A 22,815-nucleotide genomic window follows, 5' to 3' on the forward strand; every position below is an offset into this window, starting at 1 on the left:
TGTCTGAGATTTGCTTTGAAGAATATAGGAAAAGGTAAGTGAGTGGATTATAGTAAAACAAGTTCAGCCATAAGTTGGTATTTGTTGATCGTGGCTGACAAAGATGGGGATATTCTGTTATATAATTCTGTCTATTTTGTGTACTATTGAAAATCTGCATTTGAAAAAGAATGATAGGAGAGCACAGGTCTACCTAGGATAATGGCAGCTGAATCTCTCCACATGCATTTCAGAGGGCTAGGGACTAACATAGAGTCAAGGACACCACTCAAAACCCTGCCCCAAACAACCAGGGGCCAGAGTGCACTGTGGACTCCAACTGGTTTGTTTTTACCCAGGTCTGGGAGCCACACAGCAGTAGAGGAAGCAGCAAAGACTCTGCACATAGAGGAGAGGTCAGAGGGAGGGCATACTCAGGAGGGAACCCTGGTAAAATTACTCACAGAAAGAGTATGTGGATAAACTCAGAGGATGCCTGTGACCTGGTCGACTAAAGCTCTGGTGTCTGGAGAATTGACAGGAAGGGGTTCGACAGTGCAGAGGACCAGAGCATGACAGTCTTGGGGAGGCACAATTACTGGGATCAGGTGTGAGACCAAGCTGAAGGTAACATCCTTTGGATGCTTGTGGTGAAGAAAAAGAATGAAGCAACTGGTAGAAATTAAAGATCCTACTGGAAGAAACAGAATCCCAGAATCAGGAGACACACCATGGCTTTCCCCAGAACCTTACATCTGCTAGAGTAACTACACAAGACAGAGACATCTAGACCTAAGAAATCGACGAAGCCACTCAAAGCACTCATCTGTTCCTACGTAGAACGGCAGTTTCTCATTCAGGTACACCTAGCCATGGTAAAATGAAAATCATACAGCAGACATTTATTCCAAGGTGACAGAAGAAAAAAGAACATAGAGAGTCAAAATTTTCAGCTCATAAAAACGTTCCCTTCAAAATCAATCACACACACACAAAAAAATCAATCACAAAACATAGGAAAAATGTAAACTGGCATCCGTATCTGAATTGTTTCTGAACAAAGCATTTGTAGACACACACACACACACACACACACACACACACACACAAATACGTGGGAAAAAGCTCCAAAATTTCACATAAGAAATACACAGCACAAAATAGAAGTAGACAAGAAAGAAGAAATGAGAAATTAGAATTGGCAGAGATTAGAAAAAACTGAAGGAACAGAAAATTCTCTGAAAAAGAGGCTAAATGACAAGGTACATAAGGGATGATATTTATCTAAAATTATAAGGGACATTGAACTAAAAAATGAAAGTATCAAACAGAATAGAAATGAATAAAAGATAATGAGAAAGGATCAGAGAGAAAGTCATAGAGACCTGGGAGAAACAGAACTGGAATGGTCAACTCCTATTAGAGCTAAAAGATTTTTTTAAAAAAAGAAAAAATTTCCTGTGAAGTTCCAGACCACCCTTTGCCATCAAAGTAAAGAAAACAAGTTTATATTCTACATCTCAACAGAACATAAAAACCGAGACCATATTATTTTAAAAATCAATAAATTCATTGTAGACAAGTCCTTCGTATTCAGTCAAGCTGTCCATGTATCAAAGCAATAGAAAACAAGTATTAAATATGCCAAACTTAGGGAGTCCTCATTCCATCATCAGGAATCTTTAAGGATAAACTCCACTCATCAAGAGTTGACTGAGGAAACTTTGAGTTTTGTACAGCTGGTCATCATTGAATATATGTAATTGTAGATTTAAGCCAGTGTGTCATGGACCCTGCTCTGGGGGCAGCCTGGGCATACCATCGGGCCTCTGCAGGGAGGCTGCTGGCACTCCCAGGGTGGGGCAGCCATCCTGTGCCACTAGGGGGTCTAAAGGGCCCGGTGGGCCCCTCCTCCAGCTCCTACCGCCGGTTCCCTCATTAAAAAAAAAAAAAAAAGAGGGGGCTTCCCTGGTGGCGCAGTGGTTGAGAGTCCCCCTGCCGATGCAGGGGACACGGGTGCGTGCCCCGGTCCGGGAAGATCCCACATGCCGCGGAGCGGCTGGGCCCGTGAGCCATGGCCGCTGAGCCGGCGCGTCCGGAGCCTGTGCTCCGCGACGGGAGAGGCCACAGCACAGAGGTCCGCGTACCACAAAAAAAAAAACTCACCCAGTTTTTATTTTATAATAGCATGATTTAGAACTACTCAGTAGACCTACACTATTTCACACCATTCGTTTTCTTCTCTCCATCTACTCCAGCACAGATTTCTTTCCCATTGGCCCTAAGGATTTTTTGGTCTTTCTCTGACACTCTCATATAAATAACTTGCCTTCTCAATTAGATTTGTCTGAAGCAATGATTATATTGGATTCTTGTGTATTTCCCTGGGTCTTCATAAATCTGGCCCAAAGTTTATTCACTACAATGCTCTCCTACATTCCTTGGCCTCAGATTCCAACTGAGTTCATTTCTCAGGATTTTTACTGAACATGTAGAAGGAGTAATTTGAAAACAGGGGAGAGGTCTGAATGCCTATGCACTTCATGCTTTTATGCATATTGAAAACCTGGCCTCTGCATCTCCTTTTGGCTAATGTCCCTTTAGGGCGCCATCTACTGCCCCCACCTACTGCCAGCTCCAGTGAGTCCCTGGAAGCCCCATGCACAGTAGCACAGAACTGCCCACCTGGGGCTGAGGTGACTCCAGGCCAGTCCAGCACTCCCACCTGTGACCCAGGTTCTTACTTAGTTTTTGTAATCAGGGCTCTTTTTCCTGTTTCATTTCTTCTTATTCATGTGCAGAAGTTGAGGGTTAAGGGCTTTCCTAGATAAGGTTCTCCAAAAGCCAACCCACATACAAGTGATTCATCAACACATGATCCTGGTAGAAATAGGCAGTGGAGTTTGGGAGCGGGCAAGGGAGAATAAGGCAAAGAAACCAAGAAAGTGTGTGAGATCAGGCGAAGGACTATGTGTTCAGCGGCCTAAATGATGCTCTTCTGATGAGGAGGACCATGGATCTGGGCTTCCCTGTGGCTAAAAGGGAAGGTCAGAGGGAATATCAGGACAGCAGCTATAGGAACTCAACAGAGTTCAGAGTGCAAACAAGAGATGGAGATGGAAGGGCCTGGCAGGGTGGCAGCCCCCATGGAAAAGAGAGGAAAGACCAGACAAGGTAGCATCAGCTGTTGAGTGAACAAACGAGGAAGAGAAAAAATAGTGGGAGACTGAGCTATAATCTTAGGTAAAGAGTATAAGGAAGAAGTACACATAAGAGCCTCAGATGCGATTACCTCTGTACCCTAAGCTTGAAGGCCAGGGAATTGGCATGCTAGTCTCCACTTGCTGAACAGCAGTTTTCTTGTGATAATCTTCTGTTTCAGGACACTTAAGGCATTAATCTTGCTACAGACCAGACACTCATGCTTGCTGGCAGCTAAGACCTCACCCTCCAGCTTGGGAGGGTTCTTCATTCCAATGGAAGCATCCAAACCCAGCTCTGAAGATAAAACCACAGGCAACAGGAGCCGTTGTTTTGCATGATCTTACTATGACTTACTCCCCCACCCAGGAGGGACATCAGGTAAGGAAAGTGTCCAGGAACTTTGCCTGAAAGTCTATGGTGAGTGGAAACCAATGGAGACATTTTTGTATTTGCTTTTTGTTGATCTTCCTAACACTACCCAGTACTGGTAAGATTGCCACGGGGCAAACATGTTCCCAAATGCCAAAAGAAAAATTCAAGAAAAATAAAACTGATTTAAAAAAAAAAAGAAAAAGTTCTGGGCTTCCCTGGTGGCGCAGTGGTTGAGAGTCCGCCTGCCGATGCAGGGGACACGGGTTCGTGCCCCGGTCCAGGAAGATCCCACATGCCGCGGAGCGACTGGGCCCGTGAGCCATGGCCACTGAGCCTGCGCGTCTGGAGCGGGTGCTCTGCAACAGGAGAGGCCACAGCAGTGAGAGGCCCGCATACCGCAAAAACAAACAAACAAAGAAAGAAAAAAAGAAAATCTGAGCAGAGGTGGATCCCAAGGAGAAGAAAACTGAGGACATGGCCATGGAGATGAGTGAAGATTATGAACTAAATGGAGTGGCATAAAATAGACAGATCAGTACACCTCATGGGTGAGGGTGGCCCTTTATTTTAAAAAGAGGGGAAAAAAGGAAAATAACCTGGATATGAAAACTAAACTGGAGGCTGAGTTGTGTGGCCAGGGTTTACATTGCTACAGAATGTTACTAATACACTGTTACTGAGAGCACCTAGCAGGGGAAAATTGACTTGAGGGTGGATGTTGAAAGGAGAGGAAAATACTGGCCAACCTACCTTTCTGAGGAAGCAAGGGAACACGGGTCCCAGAGAAAGTGGGGATCAAAAAAGTGCTCTACCTCAGAGGAAACAACACATGTGCAATCATTTTGTAAGTGTTAAAGCACCAGAAAGACACAATGGTTAGATGTTATATATTCATAGTTGTTATCAAACCATTTTTACTGATCAGGCTTTCTGGACATCATGTTGCTTAATATTCCCAACAAACATGGAATGGGGATGTAATTTTTCAAGAGTTCAGATGAGGGATGTGAGATCTGAATACCTAAGGAGATAAATAACTTGGCCCAGTGAAACAATCAGGAGTTTGCAAACCCAGGGCCTGAGGCAGAGCTGGTCCCAAATCCCAGGCTCTTGCTCACCTCACTCTGGTAGAGCATCACAGATTTCAACCAGACCTACAGAGGGAGTGGGAAAGGCCCCATTGCCCCCTCCAACCTCAACCATGAGACAACTTGAGCTTCCTAATCCCCTTTTATTTTTTATCTAGGAAGAGTGGTCCTTGGCTTCCAGAATCGGGGTTGGCAGTAAAGCCCCAGATGGTGGAGGAAAGACCAAGTGTGGCTTTGCTGTGCCCACAATTGAAATGCTGGTCCAGCTGCAGTTGCAGATAATTGGTCATGTGGGTGCTTTTCTGCAGCTGTGCTTGTGAAGTTTGTACCCCTGGGCCTTGGAAACTCAAAGGCCTTTGGTGACAGTCCTCCCAGGTGTCACCTGAAAGGAAAAGAGGGTTGAGTAGGACCAATCCAAGTTTTCCTGAGCTAATCCCTCCCAAAACACCCATTTCTGATGTCCCTGCCTATGAGCGAAACCACCCAATAACACAGACAATAAAGGCAGACATCACGTACATGAAGGAGATGTCATTTTTATGGCTGTGCCTGGGCATGCTGAGATGGCAGGTGCTAGGCTGCAGCATCCTTGAAATGAAAAATCACCCACTTGAATCTAGAGGGCTTCGGATGGCATATGAGGTCACGCCTATTATTCAGCCATTAGCCTTAGTCCTGTAGCCTAGAGAGAAGGCTCTAAACAGGCTTCAAGGTATGGGGGAGAGAGTTGTTGATATCTACCCACAAGAATAAAAGAAAAGGGGAAGAAGTATGGCCTAAAGCCTTCAGGTACCAACAGAAAAAGGAATTGAGAATCTACAGTATATGGACCAAGTTAATAGAATGTTTCACAGTTCTGGAACCTTTCGAACTTCCTTACATTTAACTTTTGTCTACCTTTCCACTCACCCATACATGTGTATATTCTATTACCATATGGGGCGGAGTGGGGACGGATGGTATTAGCAGATAGAAGTAGTGTAGTAGAGGCCTGAATCCCTCATTGGAAGCTTAGGTACAGAAGTGCTGCAGAATCAGAATTTGTGTTCCTTTAGATTGATGATACAGTGCACACTCCTTATGTTACACACCCCTCCAGTGGGGTCTGGAAAGTGCTCCTAATCAAATATTTTGATATTTCTCCTGTGAAATGAACACATATTCTCAGAACGTGGGCTAACCAAAGGTATGAAGTACCCTCCTCCAGTTCAGGTCAGGCTCAGGTGGAGTCATGGCCCACAGGACCTGCTGCACATTGCTGTGCCCCCCCTACCTCCCCCCATACATCCTCATCCTCAGCGAGGTTTGTTTAACTGTTTCCTTAAAGTGTCTCTCATATATCTGTTACCACTTAGTCTTCCAGAGAGCATCCATGTCTGACTCTTATCAGTGATTCATCCAATCTCCTTCTAACTGCTTTCTCTGATTCTGTCCTCTCCACACTACCAAAGGTCACCTGTCTTATTACCCCCAAATCCTGTTTCATCACATGCTTCTCGGCTTGTGGAAATTCATCCTCCCTCCTCTACTACACAGACTCTAAACTCCTCACCTGCCTTTGTAGTCCTCCTGCCTTCTGCCCCTCTTTATTCTGCAACATCACTTCCCACAACTCCCTTCTACAAATCCTCCTGGACGCGGCTGGCCCCTCCCTGACCCCAGCCCTGCACCAGGAGCCTCTCTGAGCTTCCAGGGCTTTTTCCACAAGCACTTCTCTCAGCCCAGCGTGCCCTTCCTATTTCTTCCAGGCAGAGTTCATTAATCATTAATCATCAATTTTAGGACACTTAATCAGATTTTATGATAATTCACATTGGGCTGAAGGGTAAAACCTCTTAAATTAATAAATCTGGTCGGTGAAAGAACTGTCAAAACCTGGTATCCCCACTCTCCAATGTGATTTTGAATCAATGTCTAGGATTGTTTTTAATTCTCACTGCGTAATTTCATCATGTAATTTTATTTGTCTACCTATGCTTGGAATATTCTTTGCATTTGCATGGGAAAAGGACAAAACATTTCATCAAACATCAACAGTACTGACCAATATAATTACTGTGTGGGGAAGCCTCCAATAGAAGGTCAAGTTGTAATTTAAAAATCTAGTGTTTGTACGGTTTCTACAGGGCTTCTCCTTGTACAGAGAGGATGGGGCAGACCCAACAACCTGTGCCCATGCTGCTGCATCCCAGCTAGCCACACTGTCCTCAGGTTATCATCAGAACCCAGACACAGGTGGATCTGTGTACTAGTTACATGTTCCATTCATTCCTCTCAGCCCATCTGTGGGGAATTTGGCCTTTCCTGGCCCGTTGTGAGTGATGGCCTGGCAGGGCTGTGCCATATCACACACATCTCACTTCTGAGATGTGTGTCTGAGAATTTCTTCTCCTCCTCATGGAAACTCAGACCCGGCTGTTGGAGTATCTGAGATAGAGCTCTGCAGCTTTTTAAGGGCACCAGCACAGCCAAACTCAAGGCCTCCCTGGACCCTGAGTGAGAGCAGATAATTCTGGGGGCAGGAGGCGCTGAGAGACATGGACCTCTCACCCCTTGCTGATTGTCCACGGAGAGCCTCGTGGAGCTGTGGCTTCGCCTGGAGGGGCTGGATGAGTAGCCGGCTCTGCTCACGGGACAAAGTGCACTGATGGACTAGGAGCTGGCAGATCTGAGCGAGGGACCACAGGAGTTCTCTGCGCCAGTCTGGCAACTTTGTGTTTAAGATTCAGATAGTTTCAAATCATTTGGTTCAGGGCAAAAAGGAAAACGTGAGCAACATCCTCTCTTAGTCGCTGACGGGTCCGACTGCTGAGAGAAGCGGACAGAGCCTGAGCCAGGGAGTCAGGCCAAGGAGAGGCCAGTGTCCCACAGCCCAGTGGCCGGGAGCCTTGGGCAAGTGAAGGGACCTTGCTGAGCCTCAGTGCCCTCGGCTCTACCATGAGATAACACACCTACCTGAGAGTGTCCCCCGAGGACTGAATGGGTTATGGCTCACATGGAGTTTGCTTAGTTAGGTGCATGGTATACAACAGGTGCACAATAACCACGTGTTCCATTTCTGGTTTGTGAACTACTATAATCCTGAGAAAGCCTTTGCTTCTCTGTACCTCAGGAGGAACGGGAAACAGGAAAGAGGATGGTCCCACTGTGAAAAGGCACACACTGAACAAGAACCATTTTTCATGGCCAATTTAATTATAAAAGAAAACAGATATAGTCCAATACACAATGGGGTTTCTTCTACTTTTTCAAGATGATTTTATGAGTAAAGCTTCTAACAATGCAAATGCTTCTCATAGAAGAAAAGTCAAAAACATAACCCGAGAAGTAACGCAAACCAGGTTTTAATCTACACGCCCTATGAACTGCTGCCCAAGGGGAACTTGCTCATAAATTAGGCCAATAACCCCATCAGGTGCACAGGTTGTGGATAGTTTCCATGAGATTATACCACTGAGACTACACACACGATTGAAACCATAACCCACACGTGGAAGGCTCATTGTTGCTACACAAAGGAAGAGAACCATGGCTATTTCTGAAGGATGGGACACCTGAGACAGATCTTTGGCTTCCTGGAAATCACAGGGCATGGACAGGATTTTATATTCAGGATCTGGTATGCAAATGCTTCAGAGGGAGGTAGGCAGCCCAGGGAAAAAGCCTGGAGCTGGTGAACAATATAACAGACACTGCAAATATGGAGCAGACTGAAAACGTGTGGAACGCCAGAGACTTTGTAAGAAACTTCAAGAAATAAAATTATCAACATAATTTCATGAGTATGAGGATCCTTATCTTGAAAAAAAGAGGTCTGTTACACAAATTCCTGCAGGTGAGACGGTGGCAGCCGAGATCCTGCCCTTACCCCTCCACTTCCCCTCTCTAGCCTGACTTGATACCGAATGCCTGCACTGGTGAGGGGGGTCCAGGTGACAGAGGTCAGCCTGGGACAAGAAGAATGAAAAGGCAGATGATGGATGCCTTTTAAAAATTAAATCCAAGAACGTAATTCAAATCAACATGAGTCTGAGGACCTGTTTACAGGGATGCCGCTCATAGCCTGTACTGGTTGTTGGATACAAAGAATACAGATGCTACCTCGTGACCTACTAGGATCTTAATGTTCTTTATAACGGGAGTACTCACCATTTACGTCTAGAACTGTGGAGACCTCCCTTTTATCCGATTGGAATGAGGCACTTGTGTAAGGCGTACAGGAGGCTGACGGACGATGGCCGATAGAACCAGCCAAATCACATTCATCCAGTGAGTCCTGCTGGACTTCATTCTCTTCTAACGCCAGCAGCTCCAGACTGAGCTTTGTGGGGTCGAGAGGACTGATGATTAAACAGCAAATATTCGTGAACACGGAGTCCTGGCGGGTTTTGATGGGAGGGTTAAGGGACCGGTCATGTTATGGGTTTGGTGTGCGTTGTGTTGGAGGGTTTCAACCGAGGAGGTCACTAGATGAATCTGGACCAGCCATCTCGGTCCTTGTAATATTAAGCCAAGAACTGCAGGCGAACACTTCGGGTGTAAGTTCAAAGCAAAGTTTACTTAAAGCATAGACACACTCTCGGAGAGAGCGCAGACTGGCTTCTGCGAAGTGAAACCAGCCCAGCTATAGGGGCGCGGGGTGGTTATAAGCGCTTTGAACCTAAGGGTAGGAGTTGGGTTAAGATCCAGTGACAAGGTCTCGTCACGTTAGTGACGGGTTATATTGCGCATGCTTTTACCCATAATTCCATGTTTTTACCCAAATTCGCTAAGAAAAGCCCATGGCGGGGAGGGGGGGGATTGAAACCACATGTAAATTCTATTATAATGATGACATAATGAAGTTGGGATTATCTCCGGTTATTGCTTGGCTCAAACTGTGCCTGCGTGCCTCGGGGAATTCCCCTTCGGCCAGGTGCTTCCTGCTGCTTCAGGACGTGCTGACCGCAGCCTGTCCCTCAGCCCCTCTTTGTTTGGCTCACATATCCTGAGTCTCCAGCTCCACCTTCCCCTGCTGCTCATCTGTAGCTAGCTGCCTAACAGTCACAGAAAAGAAATGGGAAGTCCCCATAAAGGGAGGTATAACAATCCTCTCCTATCTGGGGCCGGTGGGTGCTTGCAAAGGGAAAGGGAGAGAGAGGGAGGGGGAGAAAGTGAGCATGACGTGCTCTGAGCACTGATCAGAAACGAGCCCAGGAGGAAGGAGACTGAACTACCCCAGGACACAGCAGTCACATCACACACGCCTTCAGAAACCATAAAGGCAGCTTCAACTATAGCATAAGTTTTTGGTGAAATTTACATGTAGCAGCCAAGTGAATAGGCTCTGGCAGCATAATGGGCTCCTAGAAGTCTTGTGTTTTCAAGGCCAATTTCTCTAATACTGAGATGTGACACGAATTTTTTTCTCGTTCCTTTCCTTGCCATCAAATACCTGCCAGTGTGGTAAGGCCAAACAGACAGAGGCAGATATGCATCTCACGCTGGTTTTAATAGAAAGGAGAGAACAGGAGACTGCAAGAAATCGGGTGGCTGATTAGTACCCCTGCATCAACTGACTGTAGGTTACTATAATTGAGAGGGATTCATAAAGGGGCCTATACAAGTACCACAGTGAAAACAGACAACATTATTAAAAGGGACACTTTGTGGTTGTCAGAATGGAAGAAATAGGCATATTCAGCACTTTCAGATTTCCCTGCATCTGAGATGACTAGATGTCACCACTGAATTAAGACCCATGTTTCTTCATAGTTACCTAGAACAGATAAGGTCTTGGTCTTCCTCTTCCTCAAGAACAGTATGATTTCCTACAGATAAATTCAGACAGGGAACAAAAAATTTCACAATTTGTATGGAAACACAAAAGACCCCGAATAGCCAAAGCAATCTTGAGAACGAAAAACGGAGCTGGAGGAATCAGGCTCCCTGACTTCAGACTATACTACAAAGCTACAGTAATCAAGACAGTATGGTACTGGCACAAAAACAGAAAGATAGATCAATGGAACAGGATAGAAAGCCCAGAGATAAACCCACGCACATATGGTCACCTTATCTTTGATAAAGGAGGCAGGACTGTACAGTGGAGAAAGGACAGCCTCTTCAATAAGTCGTGCTGGGAAAACTGGACAGGTACATGTAAAAGTATAAGATTAGACCACTCCCTAACACCATACACAAAAATAAGCTCAACATGTATTAAAGACCTAAATGTAAGGCCAGAAACTATCAAACTCTTAGAGGAAAACATAGGCAGAACACTCTATGACATAAATCACAGCAAGATCCTTTTTGACCCACCTCCTAGAGAAATGGAAAGAAAAACACAAATAAACAAATGGGACCTAATGAAACTACAAAGCTTTTGCACAGCAAAGGAAACCATAAACAAGACCAAAAGACAACCCTCAGAATGGGAGAAAATATTTGCAAATGAAGCAACTGACAAAAGATTAATCTCCAAAATTTATAAGCAGCTCATGCAGCTCAATAATAAAAAAACAACCCAATCCAAAAATGGGCAGAAGACCTAAATAGACATTTCTCCAAAGAAGATATACAGATTGCCAAAAAACACATGAAAGAATGTTTAACATCATTAATCATTAGAGAAATGCAAATCAAAACTACAATGAGATATCATCTCATACCCGTTAGAATGGCCATCATGAAAAAATCTAGAAACAATAAATGCTGGAGAGGGTGTGGAGAAAAGGGAACACTTTTGCACTGCTGGTGGGAATGTGAATTGGTACAGCCACTGTGGAGAACAGTATGGAGGTTCCTTAAACAACTAAAAATAGAATTACCATATGACCCAGCAATCCCACTACTGGGCATATACCCTGAGAAAACCATAATTCAGAAAGAGTCATGTACCAAAATGTTCATTGCAGCTCTATTTACAATAGCCAGGAGATGGAAACAACCTAAGTGTCCATCATCGGATGAATGGATAAAGAAGATGTGGCACATGTATACAATGGAATATTACTCAGCCATAAAAAGAAACGAAATTGAGTTATTTGTAGTGAGGTGGATGGACCTAGAGTCTGTCATACAGAGTGAAGTAAGTCAGAAAGAGAAAGACAAATACTGTATGCTAACACATATATATGGCATATAAGAAAAAAAAATGTCATGAAGAACCTGTGGGTAAGACAGGAATAAAGACACAGACCTACTAGAGAACGGACTTGAGGATATGGGGAGGGGGAAGAGTAAGCTGTGACAAAGTGAGAGAGTGACATGTACATATATACACTACCAAACGTAAAATAGATAGCTAGTGGGAAGCAGCCGCATAGCACAGGGAGATCAGCTCAGGGCTTTGTGACCGCCTGGAGGGGTGGGATAGGGAGGGTGGGAGGGAGGGAGACACAAGAGGGAAGAGATATGGGAACATATGTAGATGTATAACTGATTCACTTTGTTATAAAGCAGAAACTAACACACCATTGTAAAGCAATTATACTCCAATAAAGATGTAAAAAAAAAAAAATTCAGACCGGGCCAGAAACACTAAGCAGATCATCCTGTGTATGATAATAATCCAGTATCCAATACTACCATGGGGACAAAAACATCACCAGTGGAACGATAGGATATTTTAAGAAGAATATTCCAGGAGGCCTCAGGTTGTGTCTTATGTACCTGCCTTGGTCTGCTTTCCTGAGCCATCAGCCAAGATCTCCCTGACCTGGTAGATCCTCACCACAGTACCCTCTTCCAAGTCTGAGTAAAAAGTTAAACACATCTTTTCCCCACAGATTCTGGGGAATAGCTCACCTGCATTCCAACAGAATAGTGTAATATTCAGGCTTTTATCATCATACACTGGCTGGTTTAGCAGAATGATGGATGGAATCTACAAAACCTTGAATCAAAATGAATGTTTGGGCTTCCCAGGGTGGTGCAGTGGTTGAGAGTCCGCCTGCCGATGCAGGGGACACGGGTTCGTGCCCCGGTCCAGGAAGATCCTACATGCCACGGAGCGGCTGGGCCCGTGAGCCATGGCCGCTGAGCCGGCGCATCCGGAGCCTGTGGCCGCTGAGCCTGCGCGTCCGGAGCCTGTGCTCCACAACGGGAGAGGCCACAACAGTGAGATGCCCGCATACCGCAAAAAAAAAAAAGAATGTTTGTCACTGAATCTTTGGCCATTCATGGGGTAGGGAAATGCCAGGGCTCTGCCTTGGTTCATGGAAACATACAAACAAGGTGATGGTAGAGGTCTTTGTGTCCTGGTGTTCAGATGATTGCTTCACTAAGACAGCCAACTTAGAGGAGACAGACACTGGGGATGACAGAAGTGACACCAGTGAAACAACAAATCCAAAGATGGAATTAAGGCTGTCAACGTCTCTGGAAAGGCACAGAAATTCAAGGGACATTTTTTGGGTATGAAAATGGGAGGCTTGTATGTAAGAAGAGACATTTCATGGGAATCAGGAAAAAAGACAGTCATCCCTGTGCACTTGCACACCTGCAAGTAAGTGAGTTTGTCACACCTGCCTTGGATCCATTATCTAACTTGGCGCCTGACCCATAGGCTTGGCCTGGATGAAGAACAGAGCACAGCTCCCTGACCCACCTGATGTCTGTGCTTAAAACTCTGTCATAGAGCCTGATTCAAATCACTATGTCTACAGAGCTTGTACACAGGGATGATACATCTCAGCACTGCCTGAGGCGTGGGATACAAAGAATACAGAGTCTACCTGGGAGTCCAGCTGGAGTTTTATCACATTGATAAAGAATACTCAGTGGTTACATCCCAAGCATAAGAGACATCCACTTCCTCAAATGAGAAGAAGGCAGCACTTGTATAAGGCCAGGAGGAGTCTGACAGACCAGGAAGAATTGAGTAAATCAAACAGTATTCATCCAGTGAGTCCCGTGGGACACCATTCTCTACCATCTGTGGCAGCTCCCTGCTGAGCCTGGTGGGGAGGCAGGACTGAAGATTAACCCAAGAGGGATCAGCAATCGTAGAGTCCTACCTGGTTCTGATGGCGTGTTTAAGGGAGTGGTGAAGCAAGCCAAGGGCCTGATCCTTTAAAGAGGGAAAAACTCCCTTTTGTGTGTGGGACAGAGTGTGTTTTTTCACAGGGGCAGGAGATAGAAAGGACACTAGGTGCTCAGTGCTCTGGCCAAATAACAAGCTGATGAAGAAAGAGACTGAATTATCTCTGGATGGTACAGTCATGACTCACAACATATAGAGTCACGTACCAGTGGCTTTCACCCTTTCATTTACGTTGCATTGAGTGTCACATGGAACGGGCAAGTGCATACAGCTTTTGGGACATTCTGGTATCCCAGAAATCTCATGCCATCGAGGCCTCTCTAAATACTGTGGCATGGTATAATAATATTATGGTCTATTTACATTTCTTGCTATGACATACATGCCAACATGCTAACGCCAAACAGGCAGAAAACAGATATGCATCTCACTCCATAAACCGCACTGGAGATAACGAGTGAGTGCCAAAAAATTACTCTGACTTAGTTTACCTGGGTCAACTGGCTTGGGTTATAAACTTGAAAAGTTAATAAGAAATGGGAAACAATATAAGTACCACAATGAAAGCAGAAAACATTACAAAAAATGATAATTCGTGGTTGGGAAAATTGATGATACAATATATTCAGCACTTTCTGCTTTTCCCTGGACCAGAGACCTGCAGATGTCATCACTGTATTAACGGCCCACAAATATTCAAAATTACCTTGTGGCAATAGCTACTGGTCCTTGAAGGTCATTGTGATCAGTTTGGTTTTCTACAAATAAATTAACAGGACAGTTACATCAGGCAAAACCCCTTCACAAATGCCCAATCCTGTGCCAGTCTTCACAGTGTGATAACAGGCTATTGTGAGAGAAATAGCCCAGGAGGCCCCAAAGAGAGCCTCATAAGAAGGCAGTGGGTTTCCTTCTTGAGCCACTGGACAAATTTCCTTGATATGACAGGTCATCCTCAGAGTATCCTATGTCCCGAGTCTGTGCAAATGGCTAAACAAATCCTTTTCCCCACAGATCCTGGGGAAATACCCAGCTGCCATCCTAGAGCGTTGCTGTAATAGTCAGGCTTTTCTATCTGAAATGCTGTTTGTTAATGGGTTAGATGAATTATACATTGAGATTAGATGGCAGTGGAATCTACACACCATCAAGTCAAAAGAATCTTCAGGGACTTCCCTGGTGGCACAGTGGTTAAGAATCTGCCTGCCAATGCAGGGGACACGGGTTCGAGCCCTGGTCCGGGAAGATCCCACATGCCACGGAGCAGCTAAGCCCGTGCGCCACAACTACTGAGCCTGCACTCTAGAGCCCGCAAGCCACAACTACTGAGCCCTCATGCCAGAACTACTGAAGCCCGTGCACCTAGAGCCCATGCTCTGCAACAAGAGAAGCCACCGCAGTGAGAAGCCTGCGCACCACAACGAAGAGTAGCCCCTGCTCACCGTGACTAGAGAAAACCCGCACGCAGCAACAAAGGTACAACACAGCCAATAAATAAATAAATAAATTTATAAAAGCAAAAAAAAAAAAAGAATCTTCAAAGCTACAAAGAAACAATGGCCATTCATCAGCTTGGGAAGTTCCAGGGCCCTGCCTTGCTTCAGAGAAATGTACCAAGTGTGACAGTGGGGCTTATATTTTGGTTTCAGAAGACTCTGGACAAGATAACACAAATGAAAGGAGGTAGACTGTGGGTTAACAGAAGTGAATCAATGTAGTGACATCTCCAAAGACAGAAACAAGACTGCCATCAGACTCAGACACGTAAGGGAACTCAGGGACATTGCTCAGGAATGAAAATTAGAGAATTTCATGTGATATAAGACATTCATTCAAAATTAGGAGGCCTCAAAGTTACTTCCTGTTCCACAATGTACATGTGAGTCTGGCAGGACTGCCTTCGTTCCAGTGATTTGCCACAGGGACAAACAAGACTAGGAACTGAGAAAAGTTCACTAACTTGTAGAATGTCTTATTTTAAATGCAATTGTATAGTCTGGTTCAAACCAGGCTTCAATATGTAAGCATACAGTCTATCTAAGCAGATTAATTCTCTGAGTATACTAACAAAGATAATGGAGATTACCTGGGAGACCAGTTGAAATTTCATCCTCTTTAGCATGGGAGCAACCACAGGCTCCATCCAGAGCAGACCCCACTTTCTCCTCATCAAATGCAAATTTTTCATCACTGTAAGGCTGGTAGCAGTTAGAACCTTCCTGGGGAGTTGAAGGAGCCAAAACACATTCATCTTGGGATTCCTGGAGCACTTCCTTCTTTCCAACATCCTGTAGGTTCACGCTGTGTCAGGTGGCAAAGGGAAGACAGAAGATTAAACTAAGAGGAGCAGACAGCATGCTGTCCTAGCTGGTGTTGATGGGAGGCATAGGGAGTGGACACAGAAAGCAAAGGGGAAGTCCTCTTAAAGAAGGAAATAATTATCCTCCTGTATGTGAAGTGGAGTGTGGCTTCCATGGGTTGGGAGAGGGAGAGAGCAGCAGATGCTCTGGCCACACAACCAGCTGTTGAAGGAGGAGACTGAACTCTCCCTGCATGCTGTAGTCATGAGCCCCAGCACACACAGACTAAGATAGTGGTTCCAACTTGTTTGCTATATTGTGTTGATCTGTATATGCAGTGCCCAAGTGAATACAGCTTTTGAGGAATTATAGACTCTAGATATTCTGCCTTCAGGAACTATTTTCTCAATATTTTGTTATAATATGAATTTCTTCTAGTTTCTTCACTTGCTAACAAATATTTACCAACATGCTGATGCCAAACAGGCACAAGGCGATATGAATCTCACCTGCTGTTAACCACACAGGAGAGAACACTTGATTACAGGAACTGCCAAGTTTGGCTATTTCACCAGGGTCAACTCACTGTACGTTACTATACTTGAAGGATTAATAAATTGAAACCCACACAACTACCGCAATAAAAATAGACAACGTTGTGAAAAGGGATATTTGACTGTTGACTGAATGGATGAAAGAGTTACATTTAGTAATTCTGTTTTTCCCTGGATTTGAGGTCTCCTATTGTCACCACTGACATTCACAGCCCACAAATCTTCAGAATTACCTGGGGGATACTGGCTCTTGTCCATCCACTTGCTTATGATCATTTTGATTGTCTAGCAAGAAATTCAGAGACAGTGGGTCACAATAAGCAAATCACGTCTCACACATACCTACTCAGTGAACACACCACAAGGACATGAATATTCTCAGTGCAAGAACATAATACATTAGCAGAGACATTCCAGGACACTTAAGTCTTAGAATTAGACTGGACCCCAGACCCATCAGGGAAATTCTCTTATTGATCTGGTAGCGTGCTCTCCCAACATCCTTTGTTCTGAGCCTGTATAAATAGTTAATGATATATTTTCCCCAGTGATCCTAGAAAATGAGCTGAGTTATTTTCTAGAATTGTTTCTACAATATTGGTTAGTCCCATCAGATTATGTGGTTGCTGATGGTTTAGAGGAATTTATACTTGAGACTAGAGTGATGGATGAATTGTATAAACCCTCAAACCAAAAAAGAATCTTTGGTGCGACACAGAAACCATCCCCATTCAAAGCTGAGGGACTGCCAGAGCCCAGCCTTGCTTCATGGAAACATCCAAACAAGGCAATGGTACAGCTGTGTCTGTCCTGGTTTTCAGATGACTGCTTAGCTAACAGTTAGAAGCCAACATAGAGAAGATGGAGACTGGGACTGAGAGCAGTGAAACCAGGGAAACAACCTCTCCTGATGTATATGCAAGTCTGCCGTTTTGTCTGGATAGGGATAGGAAGGCCAGGGACATTGTACAAAACAACAAAAATTAGGTCATTGCAGGTGACAAGACACATTTGATCCAAACTAGGTCTGACAAACACCTCCTGTAGATTTCCACCCAAGGTGGATGAGAGTTTGTCACACCTGATTTGAGTCCAAATGCCTGACACTGGTGTCAGGGTGACAAAGGCATGACTGGGGCCTAGAAAGGGATAAAGGCTCCCTGAGCCACCTGATGTCTGTGTTTCATAATAGATCCTTTTCCCTGATTTAAGCAAGATGTATCTATAGGGACTATCTTCAGAGATGACCTTCCTCAGTCTACACAGGTGTGGGGAACAAATATGGAGGCTACTTGGGAGATCAGTTGGAATTTCATCCTCTTCAGCATGGGAGCAACCACAGGCTCCATCCGGAGCAGGGTCCACTTCTGATTCATCAAATGCAAATTTGCCATCACTGTAAGGCTGGTTGCAGTCAGAACTTCCTTGGAGAATTGAAGGAGTCAAAACACATTCATCCTGGGATTCCTGAGGCACTTCCTTCTTTTCAACCTCCTGCAGCTCCACGCTGTGCCAGGTGGGAGAGGGATGACAGGAAATTAAACAAAGAGGATCCGACCCCAAGCTGCCCTGCCTGGTTTTGATGGGAGGCATCGGGAGTGTCAGAGAAACCAAAAGGGCAGTCCCCTTAAAGAGGGAAGGAACTATCCTCCCGTACGTGAGGTGGAGTGTGGCTGCCATGGGGCAGGAGAGGGAGACCAGCAGGTGCTCCGTGCACTGGCCACACAACGTCTGATGAGGAGTGAGACTCAACCATCCCAGTATGGTACCTTCAGGAACATGAAACACAAAAGAACTTCCATACCAGATGCTACCCCCGTGGTCCTAAGTCATGTTCAATTTAAGATAAAGTAGTCAAGTGAATACGGCTATTAAGGCATTATAGACTCCCAGAGATATTATGCCTTCTTTTTAGGAATAGAAAGGCCTCCGAGGCCTCTTTCTCTTACTACTGTCACATGACAACCAATTTTTTTTCTAGATAGTTGTCCTGATGCTTAATTTTTCTGGTTACTTCTCTACTAATTCCTTTGCTAGGTACCTTCCTCCCAAGGACCTAAAACAACTGTGTAGGAGTAGATATTTATCTCACCTTGGAGTTCCTTTAGGAGAGAATAGATATTCTCTGTGTGTGCAGGAAATCCTAAGGGTGGTGCATTCACCTTGGGTCGTACATACAAGTAGCACGGAGACAACATACGACCAAGTTAACATGGCCATTTCCATGTGGGTTGAGTGAAGTAAATCAATACAATCTGCAGTTCTGCTTCTCCTTGCGTCTGGCATCTGTGACTCTCTTGACCTCACTGTGCTTTCTGTGACCCTGTCCATAATTTACCTACCCATTACCAGCTCCTGCTAGTTCACTGTTACCTAGATGTGAGTATCTCTTGTGCTTGTTCATCTTCCTCATCTTCACGAATTTCTGCAAATTCAGAAATATCCAAGAAGTCAGCTCCTTGCCACTTCACTCACTACCAACACAGCAACTCACATGGTCATAGACTCATAAATACCTAGGTATGAATTAGTACTGTATGGAAGTTCTAATGCATTGTCTTTAAACAATTGCCCTAGCATGGATTTCCGATCCATCAGGCAGTCTGACTCTAAACCAGAGGATCATCATCGTGACACCTTCTGCCTGGAATTGGACAAACATTTAAAGTGTCCTTTCTCCCTTATATCACTGCATACTTGTCCACCTTCCATCTTGGCTTCTACAGCTGGATCATCCATCCTGCCACAAATTCTGCCAAAGACACAGGCTCTGTAAATCTTCACAGCTCTCACAAGATCCCCTCCTTTCTCTAAGGAGAAAAACCATGTCCCACATCCCTCCACCTGGGAACATCCTGGGCTCTTCCAGGTGGCTTCTGCTGGTTATCAAGGGAAAGTCTCTCTATGGAAAGTGGTCCAGTCTAAACAACTTTCCCAACACCAAGTCTGACCACATCAAGTACCTTATCTGGCACCACACAGTGAAGGGCTTTCTTTTTTCTGCAGTGCATTCGTAAATATTTCCCCATTTCATCACTACAGCTACCATCAACAGATTAGTTGATCCATTTTACAGAAGAGGAAACAGATACTGGGATAGGGAAAAATCAATCACTCACTTACTGTTACTAAAGACAGCCGCCCTCAGGCTGGACCCTGGGAACTTTCATGCTTAGTCCAGAGCTCTTTTCACTCTAACAAGCGGCCTCCTGTCACATCGTCCTTTCTGTGGTTTAACACTGGGCGGATGCTGCCTCCTGCGCCAAAGGCCATGGTCCATCAGGGAGGAATCAGACAGTTGGAATACTATGCCCTCCACCCTGTGCATTTCTCCTCTGTTCTCCCACTCAGCCAGTCCTGCTCCTATCATAGTCCTAAACGGGACATGAAACAGGAAAGCTGATAAAAAACATTCCTAGTGCAGGTGTGGAGCCTCTTGTGAGCAGGGGACCTTGGAGCAGCTCAATGTTATCAGGTACTGTGGCCCCCTTAGCTGGGCTGAGCTTGTGGGCAAGGTGCTCTGCCAGCCTGTGTCCCTCAGTCAGCCGCTCTTAGAAGCCCTGCCCCTGGTGGTTGTCAAGGTCGTTGTGGGTGAGGAGGTCCTTGAGGTGCTGCTGGAGTAGGACAGAGTCATCTTTCACTTCCCGTAATGTCCGCTGTAACTGGGTCAGCTCTCGTGCCTGACTTCGAGTTAGGATATCACATGTCCTAAGGTGGGACAGAAGATACAATTTTAAAATGCAAAGATGACACACTATTAGGGATTTCTGTGAGAACATCCCCAAGGAGTGCGGACAGATACAGCTGGTGTGAATTGGAAAAAAACATGAGAATGACAGGGTCAAGAATGGATGACAAGGTGTAGTCAGTCAGGAGGGGGTTGTGATTTAAAGGTAAATGAGGTATTGATTGCATAACATTGTGAGGGTACCAAATACCACTGAGTTGTTGACTTGAATTTGGTGAATTTCATGATATGTGATTTTAAGTCAATAGTGTTTTTAAAAGCAGAGTAAATGAGGCTCTGAATAACAATTGGAGTCCGTAATTCACCAATTGGTGTTCTGCTGGTTTATAAATATTGTGCCATGTGCCTGCCATGAACATCTCTGCCCTCCTTACCTCACCTCTCAGCTTGCGTGGGCTTCTCTGCCAGCTTCTCTGCTAGCCTCAGCGCCTCAAACAGCAGCTTCTCCCCCAGCACAGATTCAATGATGTCCTTAAATGCTTCATACTCTGAGGAAAGAGAGACGCTGCCTCAGGGGAAAGCTGGACAGGCTGCTGTGGTCACTGCCTTCAAGGGAAGAGGCAGGGTCCATCCCAAGGACAGATGTAACCTCGGTACCAGGCTCTACACAGGGATTTCCACATCTGATTCCTCAGCCTCCCACCTGCATGGCATTTGGTTACTCCCTGTTTTAGAGCTGAGGAAACAGAAGCTCCTGGGCACAGAAAGTAACTAGACAAGATGAACTGGTGTTTGGCAAACTGACACTGAGTCCTGGGCCACTTACCAATACTTGCAGCCTCTTAGGTGAAACGCTGAGCAGGGGCATTCCTGGTGATTCCTGTGTGGTTGGGAAGACCCCTAGGACTATAGGACTGATGGTTCCCTTGTGCTGGGATTTCAGTAATGAACAAGTATCTCAAAGGTAAAAATCTCACCTGGATACACTTGTGTGAAAGAGAATACATGAAACCATAAGGACCTGGGAAAAAATGTGCCCAAATACTATGAAAGTTTGTGTTATTAGACATAGTAGAACTTGAACTTACTGTGTTATACTGTGCCAGGGACTATTGTCAGAGCTTTGTCCGAATTTCCTCATTATTCATTACAACTCAAACAGGTAGCCCATGGTTTCAGGGAGGAGCAGACTCATCCTTAAGCTCCCTTTAAGCAGGTACTATCCCCTGCTTCCCCCAGTGTGTAACCACCATGTCACCCCAGTGTAACTAGCACAGGGCTTTGCCAATGGGACCTCAGGGAAACCTGAACTGATGGAGTTCATCAGTCCCAGTCGTTTAGCCAACAGTGATGCAGGATCAGATACAGAACAGAAAAGATTCCAATTGACACAGTTTAGCTTGTTCCTGAGAGAAACAGGCAGTTCAGTGCCTGAACCAAGAATCAATATCTGGGATTTTAACTCTAATCTCACCCTACAACTCACCGCAAACCTGGAAAAGTGTGCCTGAGACTCTTTGTGCCTGAGTCTTCCCATCCTCAGGGAACTGAGGGTAAAAGAGCCACTTCTACCTTTCCTGGATTGTGGTCAGAATGAAATTCAAAATGACAAAGGGAATAGGAGACCAAGTCTGGAGAGTTTTTGTTTCTCAGAGGGAAGACCATGATCATTCATCACGTTGGTCACCATGACCCCTAGGACTTAACTGTATTTCTGCAGCTGGTTGGCCAGGGAGTAGGCAGTAGCTTGGGATACAAGGAATTTCTCTGGGAGGTCTTGGAAGTCCTGCTTCTTCTCTGCCAGCTACAACTGAAGCTCATGGTTGATTTGCGTGAGTGTAAGTTCTACCCTCGGATCAGATAAAGGGCCAAGAGATACTGCCATGGTGACATGTGGCAGAAAAGGTAGAGCCAGGGACTGGGGAGAAGAAACCCAAACATATGATGGATTAAAAACATGTGAAATCACATAAGTTTAATCAGGACTGAGGGATGACAGAAACTGGAATTCTTAACTTACTGTTGGGAGAAACTTGAGGGTTTGCAACCGCAAAAACAAGGTTCATTATGCCAGCGCTCAGAGCCAAAGGCACCGTCTATAGCTCACACTCAGGAGTGACAGAGGAGGACCCAGCATGCGACATTACCGTCTGGAGTTGCAATAACAGAACTGGTAGGTGGGGGGGCGGTCATGGAATCTTGGGGGCACCTGCCTTCCAGTTGCCTAGGCCATGCTAATACACAAGGCTGCCTGGGGTCTTGTGAAGGTCACCATTGATAGCAACCAATCCCTCAGCGATCACTCTTAAGTTGTCTACACATGTCCTGATACCACTTACCTATCTCCTTCCAAAACAAATCTCAGCGGAGTTCTCATTGTTCATTCTTCTGTGTATAAAAAATTCACAGGAGAAATAGTTTGCCAACAGGTCTTAATTTCTGTAGGGCTGTCATGAAGTCACCCCACCTTCTCTTTAAACAGATCTTAAGGCTTTTCCACAAGTGAGAGACCTCAAACTTTTACACTGTCATGAAGTTCTTCGACCCTGCTGGAAGGTCTGGAAGGAGTCAGAGATGTGGCCTGGTGGGGCAGGGCGAAAGG

General features: G+C 45.2%; 3 protein-coding genes across 4 annotated transcripts in view; all 3 read right to left on the reverse strand.

The window, feature by feature from the left end:
• Nucleotides 1–3,950: 3,950 nt before the first annotated feature.
• On the reverse strand, nt 3,951–12,647 carry LOC113611788 (neuroblastoma breakpoint family member 4-like). The gene is made up of 3 exons (XM_027091149.1): nt 12,435–12,647; nt 10,402–10,453; nt 3,951–5,025 (listed from the first exon to the last, which is right to left on the reverse strand). The coding sequence occupies exons 1-3, from the start codon at nt 12,438–12,440 to the stop codon at nt 4,787–4,789; spliced, it is 297 nt and encodes a 98-aa protein (XP_026946950.1). The 5' UTR covers nt 12,441–12,647; the 3' UTR covers nt 3,951–4,786.
• A 124-nt stretch (nt 12,648–12,771) lies between these two features.
• LOC113611787 (neuroblastoma breakpoint family member 10-like) lies at nt 12,772–18,875 on the reverse strand. Of its 2 annotated transcripts, XM_027091148.1 has the most exons (5): nt 18,618–18,875; nt 17,818–18,032; nt 16,759–16,810; nt 15,758–15,972; nt 12,772–12,939 (listed from the first exon to the last, which is right to left on the reverse strand). In XM_027091148.1, the coding sequence occupies exons 1-5, from the start codon at nt 18,854–18,856 to the stop codon at nt 12,788–12,790; spliced, it is 873 nt and encodes a 290-aa protein (XP_026946949.1). In that variant the 5' UTR covers nt 18,857–18,875; the 3' UTR covers nt 12,772–12,787. The 2 variants fall into 2 exon arrangements, 1 of the variants encoding a protein (XP_026946949.1); XR_003429594.1 differs by lacking the exon at nt 12,772–12,939 and having other exon boundaries at nt 15,900–15,972; nt 16,759–18,032.
• Nucleotides 18,876–20,056: 1,181 nt separating this feature from the next.
• The window catches only part of LOC113611708 (putative neuroblastoma breakpoint family member 5), a 46,620-nt gene continuing 43,861 nt past the window's right edge, over nt 20,057–22,815 (reverse strand). The window contains exons 2-4 of the mRNA XM_027091016.1: nt 22,553–22,573; nt 20,653–20,761; nt 20,057–20,233 (exon numbers count right to left, since the gene is read on the reverse strand). Coding sequence (XP_026946817.1) covers nt 20,077–20,233; nt 20,653–20,761; nt 22,553–22,573 — 287 coding nt within the window. The 3' untranslated portion in view covers nt 20,057–20,076. The remainder of the gene's footprint in view (nt 20,234–20,652; nt 20,762–22,552; nt 22,574–22,815) is intronic.

The sequence above is a fragment of the Aethalodelphis obliquidens genome, unplaced genomic scaffold (assembly GCF_003676395.1).
Source record: "Aethalodelphis obliquidens isolate GAN/ISIS:26980383/991018 unplaced genomic scaffold, ASM367639v1 scaffold70, whole genome shotgun sequence".
Lineage (NCBI taxonomy): Eukaryota > Metazoa > Chordata > Mammalia > Artiodactyla > Delphinidae > Aethalodelphis > Aethalodelphis obliquidens.